The 26,427-nt window shown below is 40.9% G+C and overlaps 5 protein-coding genes across 12 annotated transcripts; 2 read left to right on the top strand and 3 right to left on the bottom strand.

Moving 5' to 3' along the window:
- Nucleotides 1-817: 817 nt before the first annotated feature.
- LOC124327210 (pyridoxal phosphate phosphatase PHOSPHO2-like) lies at nt 818-15,649 on the bottom strand. The gene is made up of 5 exons (XM_046786172.1): nt 15,564-15,649; nt 15,146-15,358; nt 1,868-1,998; nt 1,730-1,808; nt 818-1,662 (listed from the first exon to the last, which is right to left on the bottom strand). The coding sequence occupies exons 2-5, from the start codon at nt 15,209-15,211 to the stop codon at nt 895-897; spliced, it is 1,044 nt and encodes a 347-aa protein (XP_046642128.1). The 5' UTR covers nt 15,212-15,358; nt 15,564-15,649; the 3' UTR covers nt 818-894.
- Nucleotides 3,202-14,095, top strand: LOC124326994 (electroneutral sodium bicarbonate exchanger 1-like). Of its 4 annotated transcripts, none has more exons than XM_046785758.1 (21): nt 3,202-3,621; nt 5,349-5,502; nt 6,207-6,350; nt 6,468-6,621; nt 6,846-7,065; nt 7,150-7,273; nt 8,370-8,582; nt 9,617-9,720; nt 9,831-10,016; nt 10,295-10,464; nt 10,547-10,583; nt 10,657-11,063; nt 11,163-11,328; nt 11,400-11,552; nt 11,618-11,681; nt 11,749-11,840; nt 11,902-12,174; nt 12,245-12,423; nt 12,495-12,813; nt 12,876-13,010; nt 13,087-14,095. In XM_046785758.1, exons 2-21 carry the CDS (start codon nt 5,391-5,393, stop codon nt 13,387-13,389), a joined length of 3,555 nt encoding a protein of 1,184 aa, XP_046641714.1. In that variant the 5' UTR covers nt 3,202-3,621; nt 5,349-5,390; the 3' UTR covers nt 13,390-14,095. The 4 variants fall into 4 exon arrangements, with proteins under 4 accessions (XP_046641714.1, XP_046641715.1, XP_046641716.1 ...); XM_046785759.1 differs by lacking the exon at nt 8,370-8,582 and adding an exon at nt 7,920-8,126 and having other exon boundaries at nt 3,203-3,621; XM_046785760.1 differs by having other exon boundaries at nt 3,204-3,621; nt 12,876-12,998.
- A 655-nt stretch (nt 15,650-16,304) lies between the features above and the next one.
- LOC124327278 lies at nt 16,305-24,817 on the bottom strand. Of its 5 annotated transcripts, none has more exons than XR_006915982.1 (6): nt 24,681-24,817; nt 21,030-21,223; nt 19,540-20,927; nt 18,585-19,461; nt 16,821-17,470; nt 16,305-16,736 (listed from the first exon to the last, which is right to left on the bottom strand). XR_006915982.1 is itself a non-coding variant. In XM_046786272.1 (3 exons), exons 1-2 carry the CDS (start codon nt 21,234-21,236, stop codon nt 20,340-20,342), a joined length of 795 nt encoding a protein of 264 aa, XP_046642228.1. In that variant the 5' UTR covers nt 21,237-22,059; the 3' UTR covers nt 16,305-16,736; nt 19,540-20,339. The 5 variants fall into 5 exon arrangements, 1 of the variants encoding a protein (XP_046642228.1); XR_006915980.1 differs by lacking the exon at nt 24,681-24,817 and having other exon boundaries at nt 16,305-16,444; nt 16,541-16,736; nt 21,030-22,059; XR_006915981.1 differs by lacking the exon at nt 24,681-24,817 and having other exon boundaries at nt 19,540-19,696; nt 19,762-20,927; nt 21,030-22,059.
- LOC124327346 lies at nt 17,796-18,719 on the bottom strand. Its single transcript, XM_046786355.1, has 2 exons — nt 18,310-18,719; nt 17,796-18,235 (listed from the first exon to the last, which is right to left on the bottom strand). The coding sequence occupies exons 1-2, from the start codon at nt 18,556-18,558 to the stop codon at nt 17,954-17,956; spliced, it is 531 nt and encodes a 176-aa protein (XP_046642311.1). The 5' UTR covers nt 18,559-18,719; the 3' UTR covers nt 17,796-17,953.
- On the top strand, nt 23,531-26,417 carry LOC124327273 (carbonic anhydrase 2-like). The gene is made up of 7 exons (XM_046786265.1): nt 23,531-23,711; nt 24,917-25,180; nt 25,247-25,296; nt 25,370-25,462; nt 25,532-25,652; nt 25,742-25,854; nt 25,924-26,417. The coding sequence occupies exons 1-7, from the start codon at nt 23,678-23,680 to the stop codon at nt 26,059-26,061; spliced, it is 813 nt and encodes a 270-aa protein (XP_046642221.1). The 5' UTR covers nt 23,531-23,677; the 3' UTR covers nt 26,062-26,417.
- The last annotated feature ends 10 nt before the right edge of the window (nt 26,418-26,427 follow it).

Here is a 26,427-nt window from a genome sequence, read left to right as displayed (position 1 = left end):
AAACTCCCAACAGAGATTTTTCCAAATGGTAGCTAGTTTTTCGCTTCGACCGCCTCCATACCAGTTTGGTGAGAAATGTTGACGTCTTAGTAAAGTTCTTCGCATTTCATCAGTTGGCAGACACTGGAAAATTCGAAAAAGCAAATCAATATGCGCGACTTTGGGTGAATTTATTATGTCATTCCGTGTCCAACGTACCAAAACCAAATTAAGACAAAGCGAATCGTCAAGGAAAAGTGGCCGATTATTTATATAAATAAACGCGTTTGTGCATTCAGTTCGAAGAAAACGGAGGGCGATACCTTTTGAAAATCCATCCATCGAAAACCAGCTGCGCCAAGTTCCTCTATTGCACAATACGAGATGTGTAGGTATTCCTCCAAACGGTTAGAATAATATTAAGCTGCTGCCTGATGTTGCAATGCTTCGCAATTTCCTGAATAAACCCAACACAGTGACGCCAAGCGAATGGAAAAACCGGCGTCACAAATCATCGTTATCATAATCGTTAGAGGCTAAAAAATGAAAGAGGCAACCTGACTAAACTGAATGTATTTTTATTAAGCTATTCCTTACTATCTAGCCAACTTGTTACCTAAGAGGTCAGCGAATAAGACTTGTGGTTTTTTTTTTTAGGTTACGGTGTTGTTGCTGAATTGTTTTGGCACGACACCACAACGAGACGGTTTTCCCGTTTTCCCTTCGGTGCATTCTGTACAGGTGGCGCTCAACGACAACGATTCGAATTCGAAAAAGGAAATTTTAAGCGTGAAAAATCGCGACTGTCAATTGATAGAAAGACATTGAAATTGATGTATGCAGTGACGAATTGTACTGTATTATTCACGGGTTCAATCGAAAACAATGGTAAAAGCTTGAAATAAATCATCTGACTTATGCAGTTGTTGTTTGAGCGAGCAATGGAACTCTATCGGAAAGAACTTTTAGAATATCCAACCCCGATTTCCAGGTGTGAATATTAGCTTTAATGTGAAGGTCTTTTTCGGTTTTCATTTTCTCAATATGTTTGACTAGGGAATAACCTTCTCGGGGGAAGACAAAATCTTTAGGAGAGAGCCTCAAACTGGGACAGAAATCATTTTCGCCATCTCCGATAAATGCAACGTGTGTGAAAACAATATTTTCTTTGGCTCTTTCTTCAATGTAAGATTCCAAAATTTGGCCCTTACAAAGATTGATTGTGCTCAAGGAGCAGGAGTCTTGGACATGGTACATTTCGAGTTCGAGGAGGCCATCATCATTAAACTTGGCAGGATTTGTAAAAATCTTATTAACCCTATCTTTGAGTCCATGGAAACTCAAGATGTGATCAATAAACACATAATTTGCATCTGATATAACAATGGTTTCGGCTTTCGATTGATCAAGAGTTTTCAACAGATCAACCATTCCAGGCGAAAATGATATTTCAGTCATGCATTCCAAGATTTGCTCAGGAGTGGTGTTGTTGGAGTGAAGATAGCGAAATATTTCAGACATGAAAAGAGTCCAACCTTGATCACTGTAGAGGGATTTGATTTCTGGGGGTATCTTTCCTTTTGGTGCCAGCTTTGTGACATACGTGTCACTGTTGTCATTGATAATTGTATGGTCGAAATCAAGAGCTAGAAGGATTTTTTCTTGCTTGCCTTCATTAGCAGTCTAATTTTTAAACAAAGAATAGGGGTTTTAAACCAAAGAACTGATAAATACTGAGATTTTTTTATACCTGTGACATGTTGACTCTGTTTTCGATATTGAATCTTACGAGACGAGCAGCAGTGACTGGACGATAAAAGGTTAATTTGCTAAGTTTGAAAAATGTGTTCATTCTGTGTTACAAAGCCAACATTTATCTATATGTTACCTAACAATTGAAGTGCCTGGCGGTAGGCAGTCAGTAGTGTTCAGCGTAGTAGTGTGGAAGATGAAACTTTTGTGAAAATTCAGGAAAAAATATCGTCTGCAATTTTCATGTGTTTTTGTTGCAGCTGCCACCTAGCGATCAACGTAGTAGAAAGCCATATTTTAAGTATACCAATTTCATATCTCTAGTGGTGGTGGAGGACACAACAACAAGCAGTAGGATTTTTTTTTTTTCAAAAGAAAACATTGCAACCAGTGTTTAGCAATTTAATCCTATTTTAAAATCGCAGACTGCAGCTCGACAGAGCAACTAAGCAACGATATAAGGAAAATAAATCTGGCTATAAAAAATATTTGCATAATAGAGTGGTAGCACTTACGTGTCTAAAAAGCGTTTAAGGAATAAAGCTGTCTCGTTATCTGCCTTTGTGCATTGTAGCGACTGTTTTGCGCATTACAGACAAGATACGAAACATCCCAAGTTCAACACATTTCCTTCTCCTCTCGTCATTAATGGTTTTCCTTAAAGCTACTTGAAAAAGCGAACGTTATTTTTGTCGTTGGACGACCGAAGGGAACGGAGAACGTGCGCTAGCCCCTTTCTTTCTTTCTTTCACTCGGCACGAAGCCTTACAGAGCACTTTGAAACGATAATAAGAAAGCAAGAACTTTGCTTTCCACCAAAGTAAGACTGCGAGTGCGTCTTAATCCACGTTTTTTTCCTTCGATACTTTTGTAAGTTATACACTGACGCGTTCTAGCGATGAACCCAAATTGAAACAGAGTTCGTACCAATATAAACACCAGAAATGGCGACTGCATTCATAAGGGCAAGTTGGGTATTGATCTCAATTCGAATTTAAAAAAATTCAGTCAGACGTGACAAATTGCTAACAGTGACTTTGCCAAAAAAGAGTCGCCGTGTAAAATTTACCAGCCTGTGAAAACAAAGGGATAACGTGTGCGACTTGGGCGTCACAGCCTGTGAAAGAGACCCATCCGGAATGAGACTGAAAAAGAAAACAAACAAATTATATAAAGACCGACGAAAAAACACACCCAACTGCGAGCCAAAAATATTTAAAGCGAGTCGGAAAAGAGACGACATCTGTGTGGGCGCATGATGTTGTGCTACACTATACACCGTGGCCGTCTTGCCTTTGCGCCATTCTAATATACACAAAAGTAGGAGAAGAGCCTCTCCACTTGTGTATAGTTCCAGGGAAAGGAAAGGGCGAAGAGAAATGAGACGGGGTTCTACACAAACGCAGGAGGATATATAGAAAAGGAGGGTCTCTCTTCGGAGGCGGGAGAAAGGGAGGGAGCGTCGGGGTAAACACACGCTCCCACCGACGCTGCTGCTCTTGTACGTCTGTACACCCTCGTCCAGTCTTCAATCGGCTTCCAACTCTGTCACATCCAACCAGCCGCATCTTCATCGTCCATTCTAGCTCTTTCTATCTCTCCTTGTTTATTCTTTCATCTGAATTATTTTCTTCTTCTCTCTATCAAGTCGATTTGTTTGGCATTTATCGCAACATTTGACGAGCTTTATTTTGCCAAAAGTGTCGTATTTCAAGCCGAGATTGTGCCCACCAACCGGATACAATTTGGAAATCTTCTCCCACGAATCTAACCAAAGTGGAATAAGTTTCATGGCCTCCGCTGACTTGTCAACGGACCACTGAAAAGAAGAACAGAAGAAAAGCTCCGAGATATACACGAGGACATCCTTTTTGATCCTCTCCGATTAAGGTAGACATTTTGAATCGATCTTGTGTGCCTATATGACAGCAGACTCTCCCCCGTGAGTGTGTGTCTCCGCACCGTCCAAATCTGGCCAAAGACTTGCCTATAGCATCCAAGAACAAAAAGGGTCTCGAACAATGAACCAAACGAAGAAATTAGCCACGCACAAATCAACCACTCACGAATCTTTGACTAGACGAAATTAAAATGTTGAGGGGACGAAGAAGACTTATTATGCAAGTAGACTACTTTGACAGACGTGTGTACATGTATATGAATTCCCGCGCCGTGGGAATGCTTGCAACCTTTTCATTTGGCGCCCCACTAGTACATAGACTTTAGCTTGTATAACTCATATAGAAGAAGCGTGAGTCTATCCCGCTGTTCACCTCATCTTTTTCCCTCTCTGTGTGTGTGTCTGTCGGTTCTCTCCCGCTTTTCTATCCCACCATTTTGTATTGATCTGTGTTTATACACGGCGGTGGCACGAGCCCGAGTGGAACTCGACTTGCGTCCATTGTCAGGAGCCCAGGAGCTTCCTTCGCTACGGTTCGGCAAACCGCGGATTTCTTATACATATAAGAATTGCCATTTTCTTAGTCTATGTATCATCTACCAATCGATTCTCTCTTTTTCTCTCTCGATCTCCTGTCGTCACATCCGCTGCATCTTCAACGTTTGCATTCGAGTTTCTCATCAAACGTGAGCGCATGAAAAGGTTCGCGGTCGTGATGCTAGACCACGTATTGTTATCTCGTTTGATCTGCGTGGGATTTGCCAAAAAATGAGATGGCGTAAGCATTTTGCTGGCATCCGCCGTACCGTACGTGTATCAATCCAGCGCCAATGTTGAAAAGCTTCGCCGATGATGGGAGAGAGAAAAATCTAAAAGAAATCGAAGCACGTTGACTTTTTCGCCGACGTGGTGACGAGTGTGTCCAGACATAAACGCGTGCAAGGAGAAAAGACCATGACAACAAGCCTCAGCAGTGGATTTCTAGTATCTCCGTGTGTACAAAGGAATAAACATTTCACTTTTGGTCCGGTCTTTTTCGGGGTTTGTTTTCGGGACCAGTTGTAAACAAAAAAAGCGCATCGCTGGGCAAATCAAACACACACACACAGCAACAGTCATAATAATGTAGCCTGGGATGTTATATACTAGTTCTTGTATAACACGTGTAAAACTTGTGTGGGGGTTATTCTTCATCTGCCATTCATCTTTGATGTCGTTTTTACCCCGAAAAGAAAATTCTATAGCGAATCCTTCCGCCGCGATGGGAGTTGTTGGCCATTCTAAAAGACGTTATGGAATTAGTTTTGGTGGGATTGCCGGAGATTAGATCCCATTTTTTTCCTTTTTTTGATATCGAATTTTCTTTTGTGTGTTCCGGCGAGCTCTGGTCCTGTCTAGAATGGGAGGGAACTGAATTGACACTATCGATCGATCGATCGAACAGCACGGTGGAAAGTCGACCGTAATACCTATGCGAGTATACCGTTTCGGCCTGCGACTAAGGCCGTTGGGCGCATTCCTATAATCCCGCCCATGGTTCAAGAGAAGGGGACGTACAGTCAAAGTGAAGCCTTTTTTATTTCCGGATTGGACGGATTTGCCCGAGGGCCGAAAACTGGTTCTCATATCTCTCGATATAGGACGATGAAAAAAATGGCATTATTTAAAAAAATAAAAGTCAATTCCATTTCTTTTCTTTTTTTTTTTGATATCGCAGAGTTGTTATCGAATCATCCGCTAGCCCTCCCTGCGCTTCGACATGGCCGACAATTCACCGTTGCCGGTCCCACGGACGGGACCCGGAGACGCACCCAAAGATCCTGGGATCGCGTCAAACTGTCACCAATCCTACACGGAAAAGGATTTCGAAGGTAAGAAAATGTTCTTCCCAGTAATCGAGTGTCAAGTGATTTCTATGTGTGTTAGTGTGTGGTACTCGAGACGGTCATTAGCATAACTAGGAAAAACCGTTGGAGAGTTATTCGCCAGTAATAACCGATAAGCTCTCGTCTCACGCTCCTATTGGTCCGTCAGTCAAGAGACTACACTGTGCAGCGAGGACTTTTCTTTTGTATCGATCGGTCGAATAAGACGGAGACAGTCACAGTTTGCGATATATATTGATGACGGGAGGATCGGGCTTAACAGCCCAGTGACGCGCTAGAAGATTCCTATACTATATAATCCCAGATATGGTCTTGTTCCTTTTGCCCTATCGATCAAATAACCGAGACAATTGCTCGATCGAGAGAAAATAGCGACACACACAAAAAAGAAAAGAAAAGAAATCCAACAGAAAGAACATGGTACGGAAATGAAAAAGAAAACAATCAGGGAAAATCGAACAGCCCCCAATTCGGGCCCGCAGCCAAAACCCAATGTCAAAGTCAGATTGTTTTCTTTTCTTCCCATGCCAACACGGTCCATTATTGTTATATAGAAAATTCTAACCGTTTAAACCAACTGTGATCAATTATATCGCTTTGGTATAAACTCGAGTCAACTTTAGAATCTTCCGCATGGCTTTTATTCCACGCGCGTTATAAATAACATATAACGATTATTCATGATGTAGGCCACCGGGCTCACACTATGTACGTGGGTGTTCACGTTCCGTCCAACGGGAACAAGCGGCGTTCACATCACAGGCGGCACCGCCATCACCATCGGCACCAACATCAGCCCGGCATAGCTGAAGAGGCCTCTCCAGCTGATAACTGTACGTTGTGAATTTTTAATAAAAGATTTTTTGGTTCATCTTTTTTCTCAGGGAGGGAGGGCCGCCGGCCGTACTGATCTATTTCTATTTTTTGATGATTTGCATATACTTTTGAAGCGGCCATTCCACCGTCGCAGCGCGTTCAATTCATCTTGGGTGAAGAGGCCGACGGAGATGACGGAACTCACGAAGCCCATCCGCTTTTCTCCGAAATGGAAGAACTCTGCTACAATCACGACGCCGGAGAAGTCGAATGGAACGAAACGGCACGGTCAGTAGTAGTCCATGTTTAGACATGCAGAGTGAGACTGCGTCATAATTGTATACAGGGCCGTACAAATTAGCCTTCCACAAATGTGGATGAAAAGATGACGGTCCGAGAGCTTATTCCAGCAGACTTGAGTTAAATGCTAATTGAACATCCGCATGCGGATTTCTGGCGGGGAAACTTATTCGGCGGCCGACACGAGTTAACTTTTTGGCGTTTTCCAATAGTTGGGTGAAGTTCGAGGAAGACGTGGAAGAAGGTGGTAGCCGTTGGTCTAAGCCTCACGTAGCGACTCTATCGCTCCATTCGCTGTTCGAACTTCGCAGTCTCCTGCTCAACGGACCCGTCCTGCTGGATGCCGATGCTCAGACACTCGTCCAGATAACTGATCTCGCCATCGACATGATGGCCAATTCCGGCCACCTTCCATTCAACTCCAAAGAGAGGGTATACATTTTTTAAAATAGCGAGACGCGCTAATAATATGACGATCGAATTTCGACCCATTTTGAAACAATTGAATCACAAAAGGTTCGCGAGGCTCTTCTCAGACGCCATCGCCATCTCTACGAGAAGAACAAAGAGAACAGCGCTGCTAAGCTGCCCATTATCCGCTCTCTGGCCGACATTGGCCGCAATTATTCTCAATCGCGAAGTGAGTACCCGCCATCATTCTATTACTATCCCAAATTTCAAAACCGATCCTTATACACACGCACGCACAGTGCATGACACGCTACATTGCACTTGTGCGTGCCGGGCCCTGTTCGTGATTCTCGCAGTGATTCGTATACAACCTATCCATTATTGAGAGCTAGAGATGGTCGCGAACAACAATTGATTCAGGTTTATATAGATTCACTTGTGTGATGGGTAATATTGAACAGCAAATAAGCTCAACACACCAGATGGCTCTAACAAAAAAAGAACGAATTACCTTAATTTTTTTAAGACCTTTTATTTCCTTATTCGATCAAAAAGAAGTTCCCTCCCTATGGTCTCTAATAGTCTCGGCGCGTTAATTGGCATTGCGCCAATCCAGAACGCCCACGACTCGCACAAATAACACACGAAACCAAATAACAAGATTGAGAAACGGACGCAATTCCCCGAATGTTGTTATTACATAAATTAGTAGTTGGCTTGTTAAACTTATACCCCCGAGTTCTTTTTATTTTTCTAAATTAGTAGCCTACATCTATTTTTACTATTTTTTCAACCCCCTTCACCGTCTTCATTACGTAACAAAAACAACGCCAAACCCCCCACCGACGTATCTATCTGTGTGTGCGTGCAAATAGACCCGCTTCCATACCCTCACCACCACCACCAGCATCATCTTCCGATTGGGGCGAAGCGGTCATTCACGAAAAGTAGCGACGACATCGCGGAAGAGGATCCCGTTGAACAGGATCGGGCGGTGCTGGCCTCGTCGTCGCCCGCCGCCGCCTCCGCTGATGCCAAGAAACAATTGCAGTCGCCCGAATCGTGTTTAAACGTGCCGTCAGGTGCTCAAACATCTCTATGACATCCTCTCTGTTTCTATTTTTCTTTCCTTTACTCGACAAAAACCCTCGGTGTGTAGAGATTCTTTTGGTAGAATTTGACGGAAAAGAACAAATCAAACGGACTTTTTTGGTTTTCTGCACGATATTATTAATTGTAATGACCACACACGGTACCACAAAAGGGAAACCCTTGTAGTTTCAATTGAATTGGATGAGACAAACCGCCCAATCGTGATTGATTAGGTTCGCTGATGATGACGGACGTTCCGGTGACGTCAATGACAGCCATAAAAGTCACGCTCACGGAGGCCGATAGCCGCGACGGAAGCGAAATCGTTTTGTTGGAGCATCTCGTGCCGACGGCCAGCAACACTCGTCGCATTAGGTTCGACCATCATCACTTGCCAACGGACGACCCGTTTCTTGCCCTCCCGAATGATAGGCGGTCATCGTGGGGTAATACAATACTATCCACCATCTTTATATGACTGGCCTTCAGCACTGAGCATCTACTAAAAACAACGACACACGCGATTGGCAGTCAATTAACCGTTTGCCGGGGTCCATGACGCACGTGCATTTAATTTGAGCTAATTAATCCCATGTCCGATAGAAACCCCCCACCCCCTTAATAACCTGCAGTTCAGCAAAACGCTCGATACATTTAAACCCCCAACTACTACATAACAAAAGTTACGTCAACCCGAATGGCGAATGGCTCCTTCGGGATCGACCCGCTGGGCTGCCATCTCGACCCATAATTCAAAAGAGAAGAAAGATATATATATATAACTGCTATGTATCATTTGCAATAAGACCCCCCCCCCCCCTCACTGAGCTGGAGTGCTGCTGGATGACTGGCTGAACTGGATCGATAAATCACTGCAGCTCTATATATACACCAGCTAGCTCTGCGCCTTGCATCAAATTATTGATTCGTTCAGTTTCCGACACGCTGTAACGGCTAGCTGTGATTCAAAATGTCCGACGCGGGATCAGAGACTTTGCACGTTCACCTCTTTTGTGTATAGTAATATACCTGTAGTTTGTGGTCTGACGTAGTTGTCAAAACACATCATCGACATGTCGACAACAATAGACGGCGGGACAGAAGACAAAAAGCCAAGCATGGTCACGTAAATCACGCATCCACGCAATATTATAATAAAAAGACATTTTTTGTTCAAGCACGGCATGCATAACACCATTACACCACTTTAGGAAAGTGGTTTGCAAATAGAATTGAACAATTTCTTCCAGACAGTATTTTCGTGTTTTCCTTATTAAGCTTTTTGGACGACATTTGCGACTGTCTATTAATATTATTAATACGATTAATTATCGGTAAAGAAAAATTTAAAAAATTCGGAGCGATAAAAAACGAATGTTTGGTTGTGATATTGGTACTAATGACGTCGTGTTTTCATGTACGGTCTGTCTCATGTCATCATCTTCTGCTGACACGAATATTTTGGGCGCTTGGGTATCAGGTACAGCCTCGCACGCTGCCATGGCTACGAGTCCCAGTGCAGCTTCGATGCTGCGCAACACGAGCGAAAAAGACATGGGCAACGGAAACGGAGACGTTCACAAAGTAATGATGTACTATGATAATAATAACAGCAGCATCATATGATTTATTCCTAATTGAGAATGCCGGGCTTTAAACATTTTCTTTTTTGGACGTGTGTATAACACCAACAGGGGAATACGTCGTTCTTGAAAAAGATTCCAGCGGGAGCCGAAGCCTCAAATGTACTTGTCGGCGAAGTCGATTGCCTGGAAAAACCCGTTTCAGCCTTCATCCGGCTGGTTCAACCTGTCGTTTTGGGCGATTTAACCGAAGTTCCCGTCCCGACCCGCTTCGTTTTCATACTCCTAGGACCAGTGGTTAGTGAAGAAGGATTTACTATAGCTATATACATGCACGCTTCATTACCCTATATGCTGTGCATCTATATATCCATATTCTGACTCTCTTGCAGTCGCTACGGCAACGAGAAGAAAACATAAATCTTTTAGTGCGTGTGTGTGTATAGCACATATAAATAGCGCAGCTGCACATTCGTGATGCTCCATCGATCGGCTTCATATTCTCTCCTTCTGTTTTGTCTTGGACGTTTTTGTGAAACAAATAACAATATTTACAATAAAACTGATGTGTTTAGGGTGGCCAAGCCAGTTATCACGAAGTCGGCAGGGCTATGGCCACGTTAATGTCAGACGAAGTGTTTCACGAAGTCGCCTACCGGGCCAAGAATCGCGATCACCTATTGGCCGGCGTTGACGAGTTCCTCGACGCCGTCACCGTCTTGCCGCCAGGCGAATGGGATCCCCAGTAATGAATAACGCAATTTGTTTCAAATAAGTGAGCGATCAAATTATTAACAGAGTTATTCTTTTGAAACTCATTCAAACAGGATTCGTATTGAACCGCCGGCAGCCATTCCATCTCAGGTAATGGAACCCCTTTAATTGCCTTAATTTTACTCGGTATAGTAGCAATTAAATCAACGAATCGAATTGACAGAACACGAGAAAATTCCCCGAAAAGAACAAAGAAGAAGTCAACGAAGAAGAGGAGGAGAGTAAGGTTCGCGAGACTGCCGGCCTGTACCGAACGGGCCGACTCTTTGGCGGCCTCATCAACGACGTCAAACGAAAAGTGCCGTGGTACTGGTCCGACTACAAGGACGCCATGTCCATTCAGTGTCTGGCCGCCTTCACTTTCCTCTACTTCGCCTGTCTGACACCATTAATCACGTTCGGCGGTCTGCTGGGCGACGCCACCGAAAACCGTTTGGGCACAATGGAATCCCTCTGCTCCGGCTTCCTCTGCGGAATCGTTTACGGCATTTTCTCCGGCCAGCCGCTCACCATCCTCGGCTCCACCGGACCCGTTCTCGTCTTTGAAAACATTCTCTACGATTTCTGCAAGTAAGATGGGGCTGCCAGCAGCAGTGATGAGACAATAGTCGATATCTTCTCGGCCGTGGTTAATTGATTGATTCTCCCAACTATAAACAACCCCACCAGGAGGAACGAGCTAGATTACTTGGGGCTGCGATTTTGGATTGGCATGTGGATTGCATTTATTCTGATCGTACTGGTGGCCATAGACGCATCGGCTATCGTTTGCTACATTACCCGATTTACCGAAGAGAATTTCGCCCTTCTAATTGCCACCATTTTCATCTACAAGGTAATTTTTCCAATCTGATGGTTTCTAACTCACGAAATTGCACGCTAATTTTTTTTCAAACCCCCGCGAAGGCTATTGAGAAAGTGTTATCGATTGGGCAAAAGTATCCGATGAATCCACCCGTCATCAGCGACTGCCGCTGCCTACCGTCCAATTTCACCATTGAAGCTAGAGACGATATCAGTACCAGCTGGTCGGGAATATCTTGGCAAGAATGCCAATCGGTTGGTTACTCATTATTATTCTCTTTTCGTCGTTTCGATTATGTCACACTCAATTCTTTTTTAAGGTGTACAATGGAACTCTGGAAGGAGAGGATTGTCACCTTGTCAACAAACCTTGGTACCCGAACGGTAAACTCATTATCAATAATTCAATTATTCTGTGAGATTCTATAAACCCGAAATTGTGAATTTACAGTCTTTCTGATGTCGATTATCCTGTGCGTCACCACCTACTTCCTCTGTGTAACGCTGAAGAACATGAAGCGAACAAATTTCTTCCCCAATAGCGTACGAGAATTCAATATCATTTAAATACTATTTAAATTTAATTGAATGGACGTATTTACAGGTGAGACAAGTGATTAGTGATTTCGGTGTTTTCATCACCATTTGCTCCATGTCTCTAATGGATGCCCTGGCTGACGTCCGCACGCCAAAACTCCTCGTGCCGGATGAATTTAAACCGACTTGGGAAGGGCGCGGATGGGTCGTGTCGCCATTCAACAATCCATGGTGGACCATTCCTGCTGCGATTGCTCCCGCCATGCTGGCCACTATTCTCATCTTCATGGATCAGCAAATCACGGCCGTCATCGTCAATCGTCGTGAAAACAAGCTCAAAGTAAAAGAAATTTCTGTTTTTACCAAAATTGAACCAAATTCGTCATTAGCTTTTCTTATCGGATTGACAGAAAGGGTGTGGCTATCACTTGGATTTGTTTGTGTTGGCCATTTTAATCGTCGTCAAATCAATTCTGGGCCTCCCTTGGTTTGTGGCCGCTACCGTCCTCTCCATCAATCACGTCAACGCTCTCAAACTCCAGACGGAATGCGCCGCTCCTGGCGAAAAACCCCAATTCTTGGGAGTCAAGTAACACCCATTAGAATTTAATTTCATTTCAATGAAAAGATTCTCAATTTATTCTCGATTGAATTATACAGAGAACAGAGAATGACTTTGATTATGATCTCTGTGATGATTGGCCTGTCCGTTTTCATGACGCCCATTCTGACGTATATTCCCATGCCCGTTCTATTTGGAGTCTTCCTGTACATGGGCACTTCTCCGCTGGCCGACATGCAATTCTACGATCGACTCTTACTTCTCTTTATGCCGACGAAATACCAACCGGACCACATCTATCTACGCAAGGTGACGCTCCGCCGCGTCCACCTGTTCACCTTCATCCAGTTGCTCTGCTTCATTGTCCTGTGGGCCGTCAAAGAAATCAACGCCATTTCTATCGCTTTCCCCCTGATGGTAAGACGGTCTAACCTTTTCCCCCCTTACACACTGAAATGCTAATGATTTTGATTGCCCAGTTGGTGGTCATGATTGGCGTGAGAAAATCTCTCGATTTCATTTTCACCAAGTACGAACTGAAAGTGCTGGACGATCTGATGCCCGAAAGTAACACGAAGCACAAGGACGAGGAAGACGAAGAAGTAACTACTCTAGTATCAACATTTCTTTCTCGATTACATAATTTCAATCAAAATAATAGGCTAATTAAACACACTCTATAACCTCTAGGCGGGCGGGACAAGCGTCGCCGCGGTCAGTCAAATGGCAATGACGGACTACACCAGTCACAGCGGGAAAAACTTCCAGATCCAGCTGCCCAACGGAAACATCATGAACATCCCTGTCGATAGTTCAACGGCAGGTGGAACCGGCGGTGGCGGCGGCGGTGCCAATAAGGCCATGAACATTTCCGAGGAGGTCAATCGAAGTGGCGTCTGGAAAACCGTGAACATCGGCAACGTCCTCCCAGCGTCCACTTGCATCCAGGAGAGCAAGCCGACGTGTCGCAACAACCGGCGCCGAGAAAAGTAGATATTCCTTTTTTTGTTTGTTTGCCCAGCATCATCATATAATATTATATATCTAGTTTACATTACTGAATTTACCAAAACAGTAACTGATTGTGTTTTTTAATGTGTTCTTTTCATTGTAACGTGTGTTTGTTGACTTCCTCTTTCACGCCACAATTCAAAAAAAAAATCCGAAATCAAAGAAACAAATCGAATCAAGGCGACGGGCATATTAAATATGACAGAGCGCGTCAACTTAAAGAAAACCAAATTCGAATAAGCCAGAAAATGACGCCGTTGTGTCCATTCCATTTTTTAAAAGTAGCGACGAGAGGGGGAAATATTATTGCGATTGGGAAATCCCTGATATTTTGTCATTGATGTCTTGTTAATATTGTGTCTTTTTATGTTGTTGTTTGTTGTTGTTGTTGCTGGTTTTTGAAGCGATGGCGTTGGTCAACGTGCCAAAAACCGCAACAGATATAAAGCCGCGAAGGTAGGTGATGGCATTATATTAACGATGTGATTTTGAATAGGAAGCATTTTACTATTTGACGAAAAAAGCAAGTGGATGAACGCAACATACACACGCCCAGTGATTGAACGTATTTGACCATGAGAGAATTATCTATCGCGTGTGTAGCCTTAATTTCTCTCAGCATTCTAACATGGTTGTAAACATGACAAACGATGAAGGACGACGAAGAAATAGACTTACAAAATCACGATCTGATCAGATTATATATCTGTCATCTAGTCCTAATATAGTCCCCATTTCCCTCGCAGTTGCCAAAAGAAAACAAAAAATAATCAATAACCCCCATGTAATATTGCCATCGGGAATTGGAATCGTTGTATACGAGTTTGACAAGACACTTATTGAGATCTGATGATGCTGCCCGGACAGGTGCTTTGTGCTCAAATCAGCAATAAAATTTTAAAGGGGGGAAATCATTTTTCAAATAATTCAAAGGCGATGGCGGATATCCATAGTCTTGCCACTATTAGAAGTAAAATCCCATAGCAACAGACAAAACAACAAATACTTATTCAATCTCGCGGTAGGTTTCTATATAGTCAGAAGTTGATGACGGAATAAAAAACAAGAAAAATGTCCACTCTTTTTTCGACGATAAACAAGCTCTCTGTATCATTTATAATATGAATTGATATTGTTTATGATTGATGTTCCTGGCTGGTTCAGTTGAGGTAGAATTGATATACTTTAATACTGACTATGTTTTAAAAAAAGAAATTAATACACAGAGTGGTTAGATAAAGACATAGTTATTTAACCACAATGCGCAATTATTTCTTTCCAACTTTCCAGCGACAATTTTGATCCTCAGCCTCAGTCTGCATCCAGCCCCATTGAATGGGCTGGGAAAAACGTGAATTCCATCCTAGACTATCAGATGCCTCGACCTGTTAACCCAGCAATAACGAAACAAACGAGGAGGTGCCGGTGTGGCGGCAAGTCCCTCTTGGTAAAAAAATTCTCTAGTTGCACTTTGTTCAAATATTTTCGAATGTGATGGTTTACTCACAGACAAAATTGTGAGGTACAAAAAACAACAGGCCTGATCTGCAGTCGTTCGACATTAATGAGATTTTTAGTAAACCATTACTGAGAAAAAACAAAAACGAAGAGAGAAAATGGTTGCAGTCAAGCAACCGCCTAGCTCAGGAATAAACGTACTCCGTGACTACGTAACGATTTATAATCAACGCCACGAAAAACTGTCAAAAAGGAAGAATAGAGATCAATTTTTTCCTACCTTTATATGCCTGGGAAATACAGCCAGGCAACTACAGTTGCTCCATCCATCCGCTGAAGAGTTCATTTACACCGGACGGGATAGGGACAAAGGGTGTCCTCGTGAATATACCCATATTCACATGGGCATACACGAGGACATTGAAAGAAGGGGGAAGAAGAGAGATCCGTAGCTCGATTGACATCGGTAGTTATATGGGTTGCTGGCTTTTATCTAAATAAAAATAGAAAATGGGTTACGAAAAAATAACAAGTCAGGGAAAGTTGAAAACGAGACACTGGGTAAACCCTAATTGTTAATAAATGGGAGACTTAAAGTTTTACATGTAATACACTGCATTGATGCAGGTAATGCAGCATTAAAATATCTAGTAGGTCACAGGTCAATAAAAGCGATAAAAGTAAAGTAAAGTCATTACCCAAGCGATGATCCTGAGATTGTTGCTAACAGGTTAACAGCTGCACAAGAAAAACTTGCATATTGTGTTGTTATGATGGCTGGATCAGGCCTAAAATCTGCAAAAAAGAAAAAGGTTACGTTACAAACAAACTGCCATGCATCGAAAGGGCAATCACATGGTAAATGCTAGCCAGGAACTAACATTTCACCAATTTGGAACAGGTTCAACTCTTCTATAGCTTCCACAATCTTTCTATTTTTAATCTTAGTTTTATTTACCCGCTAAACAGCATGGAGTATGACGGTTTAAAAAACAAATAAATCTATAACAATAAATCTTGAATTTTGTCTCTGACTTTTTTCGAAATTTCAAACTGAAAGAAGCAGACGACACTTGTCCAATTTGCTTCTAATCAGCATGCTTACTCCCCCCTCAAAATCCAAACCGCTCAAAAACGACAAGGGAATAAATTTTAGTTGAAATCTAATACCATTTCTGTTGGATATAATTACCCGGTAAACCTCCCCCCCCCCCCCAAAAAAAAAAATAATTAATTCCTCGATTGCCCCCCTCCCACATCCCTCTTGGAAGCCAAGAGGGAAAAACCGCTTATCTCGTTCAGCGCGATAAAGATATAAGATGACGGCAATATATAAATTCAGGGAGTCCACCTGTATATATTAGTGAAGGAAAGTATGATACAATTTTGAATTTCGCCTTCGGAAAAAGTAAAATAAAAAACAAGTGAAAAAATTATAAAATGATCCGGACAGCTTATATTCTTGTTATTGCGTTCGATTCACAAATTAAGCTCAATAAGAAAACAATTATTCAGTCAAAGCGTCGATTCCTGCGGTTGTTAAAATCACCGTTAAAAGTGTACATTAATAGTAGCACTACTATTATTGCGCCGATTGCCCATCCAAAAGTTTTAAAAAAATCTTCAATGTCACGAGAAAGAGAAGCTAAGAATTGGTCGAACTTCTCTCTCGTACTTTCAAATCGAAGCTGGTTTTCTCTGGAGGATCCCGCAGCTGTTTTCCAATAAGAAATCTCCTTATTTTTATCTGCCAGTTGTTTCTCCAGTTCCCAAATTTTACAATTTTGATCCTCAACATCAGTCAACATCCAGCGGCATTGAATAGGCTGGGAGAAACGTGAATTCCATCCTAGACCGTCAGATGCCTCCGCCTGTTAATCCAGAAATAACGAACAAATATTTAAAGTCTCGGCCGTGAGATAAATTTATAGTATATGTAAAATTGTGTTACTTACCCGGGAATAGTAGTGAGGGGTGTGGATCACTTTGGAGTTATGTCCATATGCTAGAGAATGCCGATAACGATCGCCATCATTTACATCAAATATCACATTCTTTTTCACGATCTTTTGAATCTCCCTGTCGGCTAGGCACTGAATTATGTAGCTCTTGGTAGCTGTACGAAGATCGAACAAACGTTTCAAAATAAAATTAGGTTCAACTTTTTCAATGGCATAGTTAAACTGTTCTACTGTTAAAACCATGGCTGATGGGATTGGTGAGGAGAATTAAAAAAAAACTGACTGTATGCGGAGAAGGGTGTATGCATGAATCAATAAACAATGTAAAAACGTTTGTATTTCGCAAAGGCATGCTCGTGCACCGTAAGGGGTTTTCTCGATATTGTATACGGAATGGTATATGATCCGCGCAAAACAGGCAATCAACTTGTAATCAGAGCCCTTTAATGGCTCTGCATGGCTCTGTTGGTAATGGAGAAAATGAAAATCGTGTAGCCACTAGGCTATTTCCCCCCCTGTAATGCTTATATCCCCATCTAGCGCTGCATAGTGCTAATATCTATTGCTTGATTTGATTTTGACTGTTTGTTTTTTTCAAAGAGAAAATAATGCACAGAGTGATTAGATAAGGAAATAGTTCTAACCTCAATAATGTAAACAATAATTTTTATTTTCTCCCAAATTATATGATAAACAAACGGAAGGCCGCGTTAAGATCGAGTTCGGGTCAGCGATCGAAACTCGTTTGATGAACCTAAAATAGGAAGGATTATTGTCGAACGATACTACAAAAACGTTGTTCTGTATTTCAGAATAGACATATTTGATCATTTTTCTTTTTCGTTAGGGATCTGTACAACTGGGAAGTGTACCGACCATCGGCGTTGAATGCATACCGTACGAAAAAGTAAAATTCCAGTGAATGTATGTGTGTGTGTTTACACAACAGGGAATGAGGGAATGTCTCCAATTAGTTCAGTGATTATCGTAGATTCTTAATTCACACATATAAATTGAAAAATCGTATAAGTTGTTAAATTGTTTAGTTTGTTAAGTTGTTTTTAAAATAATGCGCCGCGGTCTTCAATCCAAGTTTAAAAAAAATAAGAAATGATATTTTTTTTCAATCAGCATTGCCAATCTTTCTCGAATGCACCGGATTTGCGGACATGATTTCGGAGATGTTTCTTGGATGTTATCAGTCGCTCAATAATTATTTCTTTTTCCTTAAGAAGTTGCTGCAACCGTTCAATCTTGTCAGAAGCGGATTCTTGTTTAAAACGATTGAACCTTTTGGAATCATCACTCAACAGATATTCTTCTAATAAGGTATCGTCTCTGGATGAACGAAACTTTCCGCATGGTTTGGAAGTGTTCGATTCCCAACCGAGTCCGTCGATTGCTGCTACCTAACCATTAAGGAATCAACAGGTATCAATAACTTAAAATATGAATTGATACTTTACATTTCCCGCGTTTGTACCTTTGCGTAATTATGGGGAGAGTGAATAATTCTGCAGTTGTACTGATACGCCTTGGATTTCAGATGCTCAACCGCGAGCGTATTCAAGTTATTACGACCGTTCCAAACAACTTTTTGTATTTCTCTGTCAGCCAAGCACTGAATAAGGTAATGGTTGGTCGTGTTTCTTAATTGGAATAAAGATGTCAATTTAGGATCACGTTCAGCGGCCAATTTGGCCTTTTCATGTTCCTCGTTTGTTATAACCATAGTTATTCCGGATAAAGTTGACAAACAAATAGTAGGCACGGCAGGCCCACTACTAAATATACTGTCACAGACGTGAAACCTTTCTCTGCGTGAGACTGACAGTGTCAGACTGAGACGTAAGCTGGACGTATAAGACTGTCGAAAATGTCTACAGTCTGAAGCTTATTTATTTATTGTTATAATATAAAAAAAAATTATGAAGTGTTAAACTCGTGGTGAACGCTTAACTATAAATACTTAAATTATTCAAACATTTAAAATTTTTCAAAAATTTATAACGAAACTAATGCTTTACGATTCTCCAAACTTTTCACCGCCAATGTGACACACCAAGAAAAACAATAAAAAAATATACAAAAAATATGAAATGGTCCGCACAACTTATATTCCAGTTTTTGCGTAAATTCAAATTTCAATGAAGGCAGAGTCATCTCTGATGAAGGTTTAGAAATAATTTAAAAAGCAATAAAAAGTTTTATATAACTCAAGACGTTTGGCCAGTACGAATATAATGAATTACACTACGAATGATACTAACATCAAGAATATTAACAGTAATATTGACCCGTGAAGTAAAAACCAACAAAATGCTATAATGTCACGAAAAAACGATGTTACGAAATTAAAAACTTTTTCTATAGCACTTTCAGTTTGAATTCGATTAAGTAACTCATCTATTTCGCATTGTTTCCTATTCAAATCGTTTATTAACCGGAGTTGGTTTTCTCTGGAAGATTTTGCGGTCATTTTCCAATAAGAAACCTCCTTATTTTTATCAGCGAGCTGCTTCTCCAGTTCCTGAATTTTAAAATTCTGTTGGTCCTCAGCAAAATTCTGCATCAAGCGGCATTGAATTGGCTGAGAAGTTCGCGAATTCCATCCTAGACCGTCAACTGCATTCGCCTGTTAATCCAGCAACGAATAAATATTTAAAGTCTCGACTGTGAAATTAGATATTATTGACATTTTAAAAATATTTACCCGTGAATACAAGTGAGGAGAGTGGATCACTTTAGAGTTATGCCCATATGCTCGATCGCCATCATTTACATTAAATATCACATTCTTTTTCACGATCTTCTGTATTTCTCTGTCGGCTAGGCACTGGATAATGTAGCTCTTGGTAGTTGTACGTAAACTAAACAAACGATTCAAAGTAAAATTAGTTTCAACTTTTTCACAGGCCTGAATAAACTGTTCTACTGTTAAAACCATGGCGGATCGGATCAGTGAGGAGACAGTAAGAACAAACTGTAATATACTCAGGGAGTATCAACAATGTGGGAAAGCTTCTATTTGTCTACGGCGTGCATCCTAAGGGGTTTGGTTTTCTCGATGTTGCACACGGAATGGTATGTTCCGCGCAAAAGGCGATCAACCTTGAGTAAAATTTAAATGTAATTTTCTTGCTTTGCTTACTGCCTCCTTTCGCTCTTTTCATTTCAAATAAAGCAGTTGAAAATGTATTTGTTGTTCCACATGTCACAGTGTTGTGCGCTGTCAGTAAAATATGACAATAGCGAAAGAAAATCATCAAAACTATCAGCAGCTAAAATGTATGATTTTACTAACACTCAAATGGAAGCCGCAGACGGCATTTATCCATCCAGCAAGCATATCTCAACGCATATGATTAAATTTTTTCGGAGAAAAGGACTGACACGAAAAGGACTGAGATAAAGCGGAATGGGGCACAATGGGTTACACATACTGTACAACTATTTTGTTGCAACTACATTCAGAGGGATGGCTATCAGAAAAATGGATCAATAAAGCATTTTTCAAATAAAGCTGTAAAGAAAATAAACGGAGATGATTCTTGATAATTCAACAAATTTCTTTGAGACCCAATGGACTAATTCGGGTTTTTTATAGACGATTAAGCAAATTCCGGTGGAAATCAATAAATTCTGCAAATTCATCAAAGAGGATGCGTCGCTTGGAGTCTTATTTCCTTCGTTGGATCCATTAGATACACCCTTGTAGGCATTCGAACCATTAAGGGTGTTTATTAGTGCACGTTCCAAACGTTTGTTTGATGCCTCAAAAGCAAGAATCGCTCTTTCTCTAGAAGCGACAAGAGCTTCCAGTTGCTGAATTCTAGCAGATTGTACTTTTGAAACTGTGAATGAGTTTTTCTTTTCGCTTGCAGGGGCTTTCACTTGCTGATTCTTTTGACATTGGCGAAAATTTTCTCTTTTCAAGTCGATAATGGTCTTCTCTAAATTTGTGATTTGCGATTTCAATTCTATGATTTTATTTAATTGCTGTCCATCTTGAGTTCCAGCACTCAAATGAGATAATATCCGTGGTTTACAGCATGGTTTGTTATTAATTGAATCCCAACCCTCACACAGCACGGCTTCAACCTGTTCATGCACATAACATTATACAATATTTATGCTACATGATTTGGACGCGCTTGGACGTAAAGTTGTTAAAATTATGACGGAACACTGTAACAAACTTACGTCAGCGTACATCTCAGGAGAGTGGATCACCTTGCAATTGTATCCATACGCTTTGGATTGCTGCCCTAGGTTGTTGATAGAACGTTGAATTTCTCTGTCTGCCAGGCACTGAATAATGTAGCTCTTTGTAACATTACGTAACTTGAACAAATTAGAGAGTCTGGAATTAGATTTTGCTTCTCGGTACTCATCTTCTGTTAAAACCATGACAGCAAAATCAAAGGGGAAAAATGTTTGAGAGAATATTAGTTAAGTGGCTCTCCTATACACGCTAGACTTCAATGAATTCTAATAACGGATTAAACATTATTCCGATGTCTAACCAACACGCCATGGGCAAATTTCTGATACAATTGATAAAAACAGTAAAAATGCAATATTTTTATGGTTCGTGCAATGCACAAGGTGGCGGTATCACTTCCTAGTGATTATCAGTTTTCAGCAGATAAGATTTCCCACGACAAATACACAAAACAACTTTGATCGAGGCATACTTTGACCTTTAAACGTCAACAGACGAATGGAACTATACGATCCCCGTGTAAAACGGGATAAAAATTCCAATTGATGCGCGCATAGGACGCGAAATGATCTCTGAAATTTCACAGCGAATTATGAACGGCCGATCGAACACTTTGTGCGCACCTGTCGCCTCCCTCGCGCGCTGATTGCCCAATGAATAAGGCGTCATTATGCGAATACACGCATGATGTCGTAGTGACCATCGCATTCAATCGAGAGGAAAGAGATCGTTAACGCTTAATTTTTTCCGAAATCCTTGAGAGGAGACCGAGCGTGAAAATTTATTAGGCACAACGACACGATCGACTCGTCAATAAACATAAGTTGTCCCTCTTTTGTCGCGTGTCCTTCTTGTTTTTCCAAAATAATCGGGTTATTAATCGCATGTATAATCACACACATACTCTCATAGCTGATACATCAATAACCTTAAACTTTGGAAAGACAGTAACTTATGCGCTCGTATTAGATTGCGTTTGCATCACAGTCCCATCAACAGTTACATTACAAAATTCGAACCTCGGTCCTTCGACATATCAGCCCGGGATGCTGACCATTAGACCACCGGTGACATGGGAGCACATGGGGAAACATGGGCTCGTATAGTATGGCCCAGGTATACCCCCCTTCACTCACCCCTCTCCCATGGGTACGCGCCACCCCCCCGCTCGACCCCCTTTCTGGCCGGCGTGGGCTGCGCGTCAGCCCCGTAAAACTCGAAACTTTGAACGCGTTTTACGGGCACTCCCGCTCATTTGCACACCCTAAACCATATATGAAAAATGATCAGCATAAAAAGATCTACAACCCTGTATTAATCGTTTTTCGATAGCAAAAAACTTGTCTTGGTAGGGAAGAGCCATTAATTCATGTGTACACCTTTACAAAGTCGAAATATTTTAGATTACGTCATTCTGATGAATATAGCTCATAAAAAGTCAGTAGCCTAACTCGATTTGCATTTCGTGATTCGTATGGAAAATAACAAAGGTTTCTATTACACGGGCAGGCCACAGGGTTTCAAATTTGAACGCAAGAAAGAGACAATTTTCAATCAGTCACTTTGCTTTTAAACGCATTGGCAATAAAGAGTTGTGGATTCACCCTTTAGACTTAGCTAGTAACTTCAAGTAGGTTTAAAGAGACAACCGCGACAAACGTATTTCAATTAATTAAAGTCAATTAAAGTGAAAATACTATACAATTATACATGCACGTAGTGTATGAGAGTTAAATAAGTGAAAGTCGACTTTTTCTTTTGGAAACCATTAGTATGCACCTCATTAATAACTCTAATACGACCCACTAATTTATTATTACAATCGGACGCTACCGATCGCAGTTCACTTCACTCTCATGTGATGCATTATTTTGTGTCCAGCTTTTTATTCTCGTCTCTTTTCATTCAAGCCTCGTGAGTTGACGTCCCGTGACGCGCCTTATATTCACTTTCCATCGCCAATTAACCAAAACTGAATTTCACCAACAACAGAATAATTCTCAATTAAACAGGTAAATTGCAATCACCAAATAATATAAGCACTTAATTAAAAGATAGAAAGAAAGGCGGACGAATTGGAGAAACTTCTAAAAGTCTTACTAAAAAAATTTGGTACGCGGCGTGAAATGCTAATAACGGACCACGCAATTAAATGGACCACTCTTGTGATCAAGTAAGAAACACGCCACGATTTAGTAATGCCATTACGATGTCAATGCGACGATGACTAATACCGTCACCACTGTTTAGAATGTAGGACGATTCAACAAAACGAATCACGGGATCACCGCCGCTAACGCGTGATTTTTATCCAAGGCGATGGCTCGTGTCAAAATGAAGGACATTATTCCCGCTCACCAGGAAAACAGAGGCAGAGAGAGAGAGCGAAAAATTGAACGGGAATCCCGCCCATTATAAAAGGCACACCTCCCAAGATGGAAGTCCGGGTCAGTGGATTCTATATAAAGACCAAAGAATCCTAAAGAGATCAATCCCTTCGATCGTGTCACAGTTGCAGTTGCACGCTTGCGTTTCACGACAATCTTCAGGTGTCTTTAAACAAAAAAAAAAGGTGAATCGTCTAATTGCGACCGTCAACCAAAAACAACTAGCAACCGACTGAGACATGGCTCACAACTGGGGTTACAAAAGCACAAATGGTAATTCAAAGTCTGAATTTAAATTTTGTTACATGTTCAAGTGAGTGCCGTCTGACGAAACTGGCATTCTTTGATTGGCAATAACAATTGCAACGTTCCTTGAACGAGTATAAAGACATCCGTCAGATGACTGACACAGATTTCCTCATTCAGCGAGCGTGACGTTTGCGCTGATCACAAAATGCGCGTTAGGGACAGAAAGAAAATTGGATGCACGATAAATGATGAGCAAGATACGCGAGGGATGTAATTGGTTGCCACGAAAAATAGCACTCACCAAAGTGCGTGATTTCATCTTATAGATTCTATTAGTCGATATAAATAATTCAGTAGAAATAGCCTACTTCTAACGGGGAAGTGCCGCTGCGGCGGCAGGTCCCTCTTGGTCACAAAATGTTAAAGTTACACTTTGCTGTGTTTAAAATTAAAAGAAATTTTGAATTTGAATATCATTAATCAATCTAAGTTGTGAAATATAGGTTTGTTGTCAAATCATTCCACTGCTGTTCCTGCATGAAAATCAGAATGTTTAAAATTACGAGCAAGAATATGTTTGCAAAGTAAACTGTTGAAACTAAAGTGATTAATACTGAAGAACAAAAGAGCCATAAAATAAAACTTGCATGAAAAAAAAGTGTACGTTTACCAGGTTTTCTGAACCATCAACTTGGTTGTTTTTCACATAACTTGTGATTTTCCTGCAGGGACAATACCGCATTGATTTGCCCGTACAAACAACCTACGTATGTTTCACAATTCAGATTGTTGAATCATTTTCAGCTTGAAAAAAAAACATATTTTAACTTTAATCTCTAAAAGCAAAGAACAAAATAGAAAACTTTGTGTTTAGCTACCATGTTTTCGCATATCAACACGATTGCTTACCATACCATAAGCAAATAGAATGCAAACATAGGAATACTTAACCAATAATATATTTAAATTTAATCATTTGAAATTCCACTTTACCTTCAGCTGAATTTCGAACTTTCCGTTTTGCTTGAATCACTTCATTCGCTTGTAATCAATTTCGTCTTCGTCTCTTTTTTGAAACTTATTGTAAACAAAATGAAAGCAGACGACATTTTTCTTAGGAATCGATAGATATAATTTTTAAATATCGACCATATACAAAATGCAAAAATGGTTGAAAGCCAATTAACAATTAAGATAGAATAATACACCTTAATTTATCCTGTAATTAGGACCTCATACCTGGGCTGAACACTACGCGGAAGCCGCCGGCGAACGTCAATCCCCCATCGACATTCAAACATCCGATGTAACGCTCGATCCTAAACTGAGTAGCCGACAACTGACTTGGAACTGGCCTAAACACACCGTCGACGTAACCAATACGGGATATTGTTGGAAAGCGCACGTACATGGCGAAGAATCGAGTCTAGAAGGCGGTCCACTGAAGGACAAGTATCAATTAGAACAATATCATTGTCACTGGGGAGTAAACGGTAAAATATTTCCCTTCATAAATAATTAATAGCATCAATATTACATTATTTCCTGCATTGAAATAGATAATGTTGGATCTGAACATCTGGTCGACGGGAAGGCTTATGCTGCTGAGGTGAGACGCTTAATTTTATGGGTCACTCTGTTCATCCAATTTAACTCTATACTCAATATAATTCGACTGGTAGCTTCACTTCGTTCACTGGAATACAAAGTACGGCAGTTTTAGCGAGGCATTAAAGCACGGCGATGGTCTGGCCGTATTGGGCGTCTTTGTGGAGGTATTTTAATTGAATCTACATAATATCAATCAAGTAATATGAAGTAATACAACTCGAAATTAATTCCAGGTCGGTAAAGAACACGGCGAGGCAAATAATTTGATCGCGGCCCTAAATAACATTCGATTTAAAGATGAAACAGTAAAATTCAACGATCACCTAGAACTAGATCCTTCTAAACTTATGCCAGGTGAGACTTAAACGAAAACGCGTTCTATCCTTCGTTGCGCCGGAAGACGAGAAAATTGTGACGTTATATTTTTTCCCTACACCTTTTAGTCAACGAACCACGATCTTATTGGACATATTTGGGTTCGTTAACCACACCTCCTTGCTCTGAGTGTGTGATCTGGATTGTCTATAAGGAACCGATTCAAATGTCGCATGAGCAGGTAAAAGGAAAAACATAAATTAACAAACACAATCAAGCAACTTATTGCTTGGATTCCGCACTTTTGTAGCTGGAAGCCTTCCGCGCAATGTATTGCGGAGACAAGGAGCAATGCTGCGCCGCAAATGAGATGGCCGAATGCATCTTGACAAACTACCGACCTTGTCTTCCGAAAGGTGAACGATGTGTTCGAGCCAGCTATACATAAGCTTTCACAAAAAAAGAAATGTCTAATTTAATACTTTGTCACTAGTTTCTCCATCCAGAGGGTTGTAAATTTCACTTGAGTCGTAACATGTAGATTGGATTTTTCCTTGTCCCAAAAATAACGAATTCTTATGTGCCATTAAACTTATTCGGAGTTTAGGCTTCCACTGCCATTCCATAGAATGGTTTAATAGTTTTAGACGTTAAGAACTTCTTATAACCGAATTTATACTATACAGTTCAACTAGAGGGGCAGAAAGAATGTCTGTTTACCTGCTCATGTTTTACATCACTGTCATTAAATAATACAAATCATATTGATCTGAAATGAAAAATAAAATTTAGTTTAAAGTTCCATTTTATATTT

Source organism: Daphnia pulicaria, chromosome 2, assembly GCF_021234035.1.
Source record: "Daphnia pulicaria isolate SC F1-1A chromosome 2, SC_F0-13Bv2, whole genome shotgun sequence".
In the NCBI taxonomy this organism is placed as follows: Eukaryota; Metazoa; Arthropoda; class Branchiopoda; order Diplostraca; family Daphniidae; genus Daphnia; species Daphnia pulicaria.
This window is presented reverse-complemented; position numbering and strand designations above follow the sequence as displayed.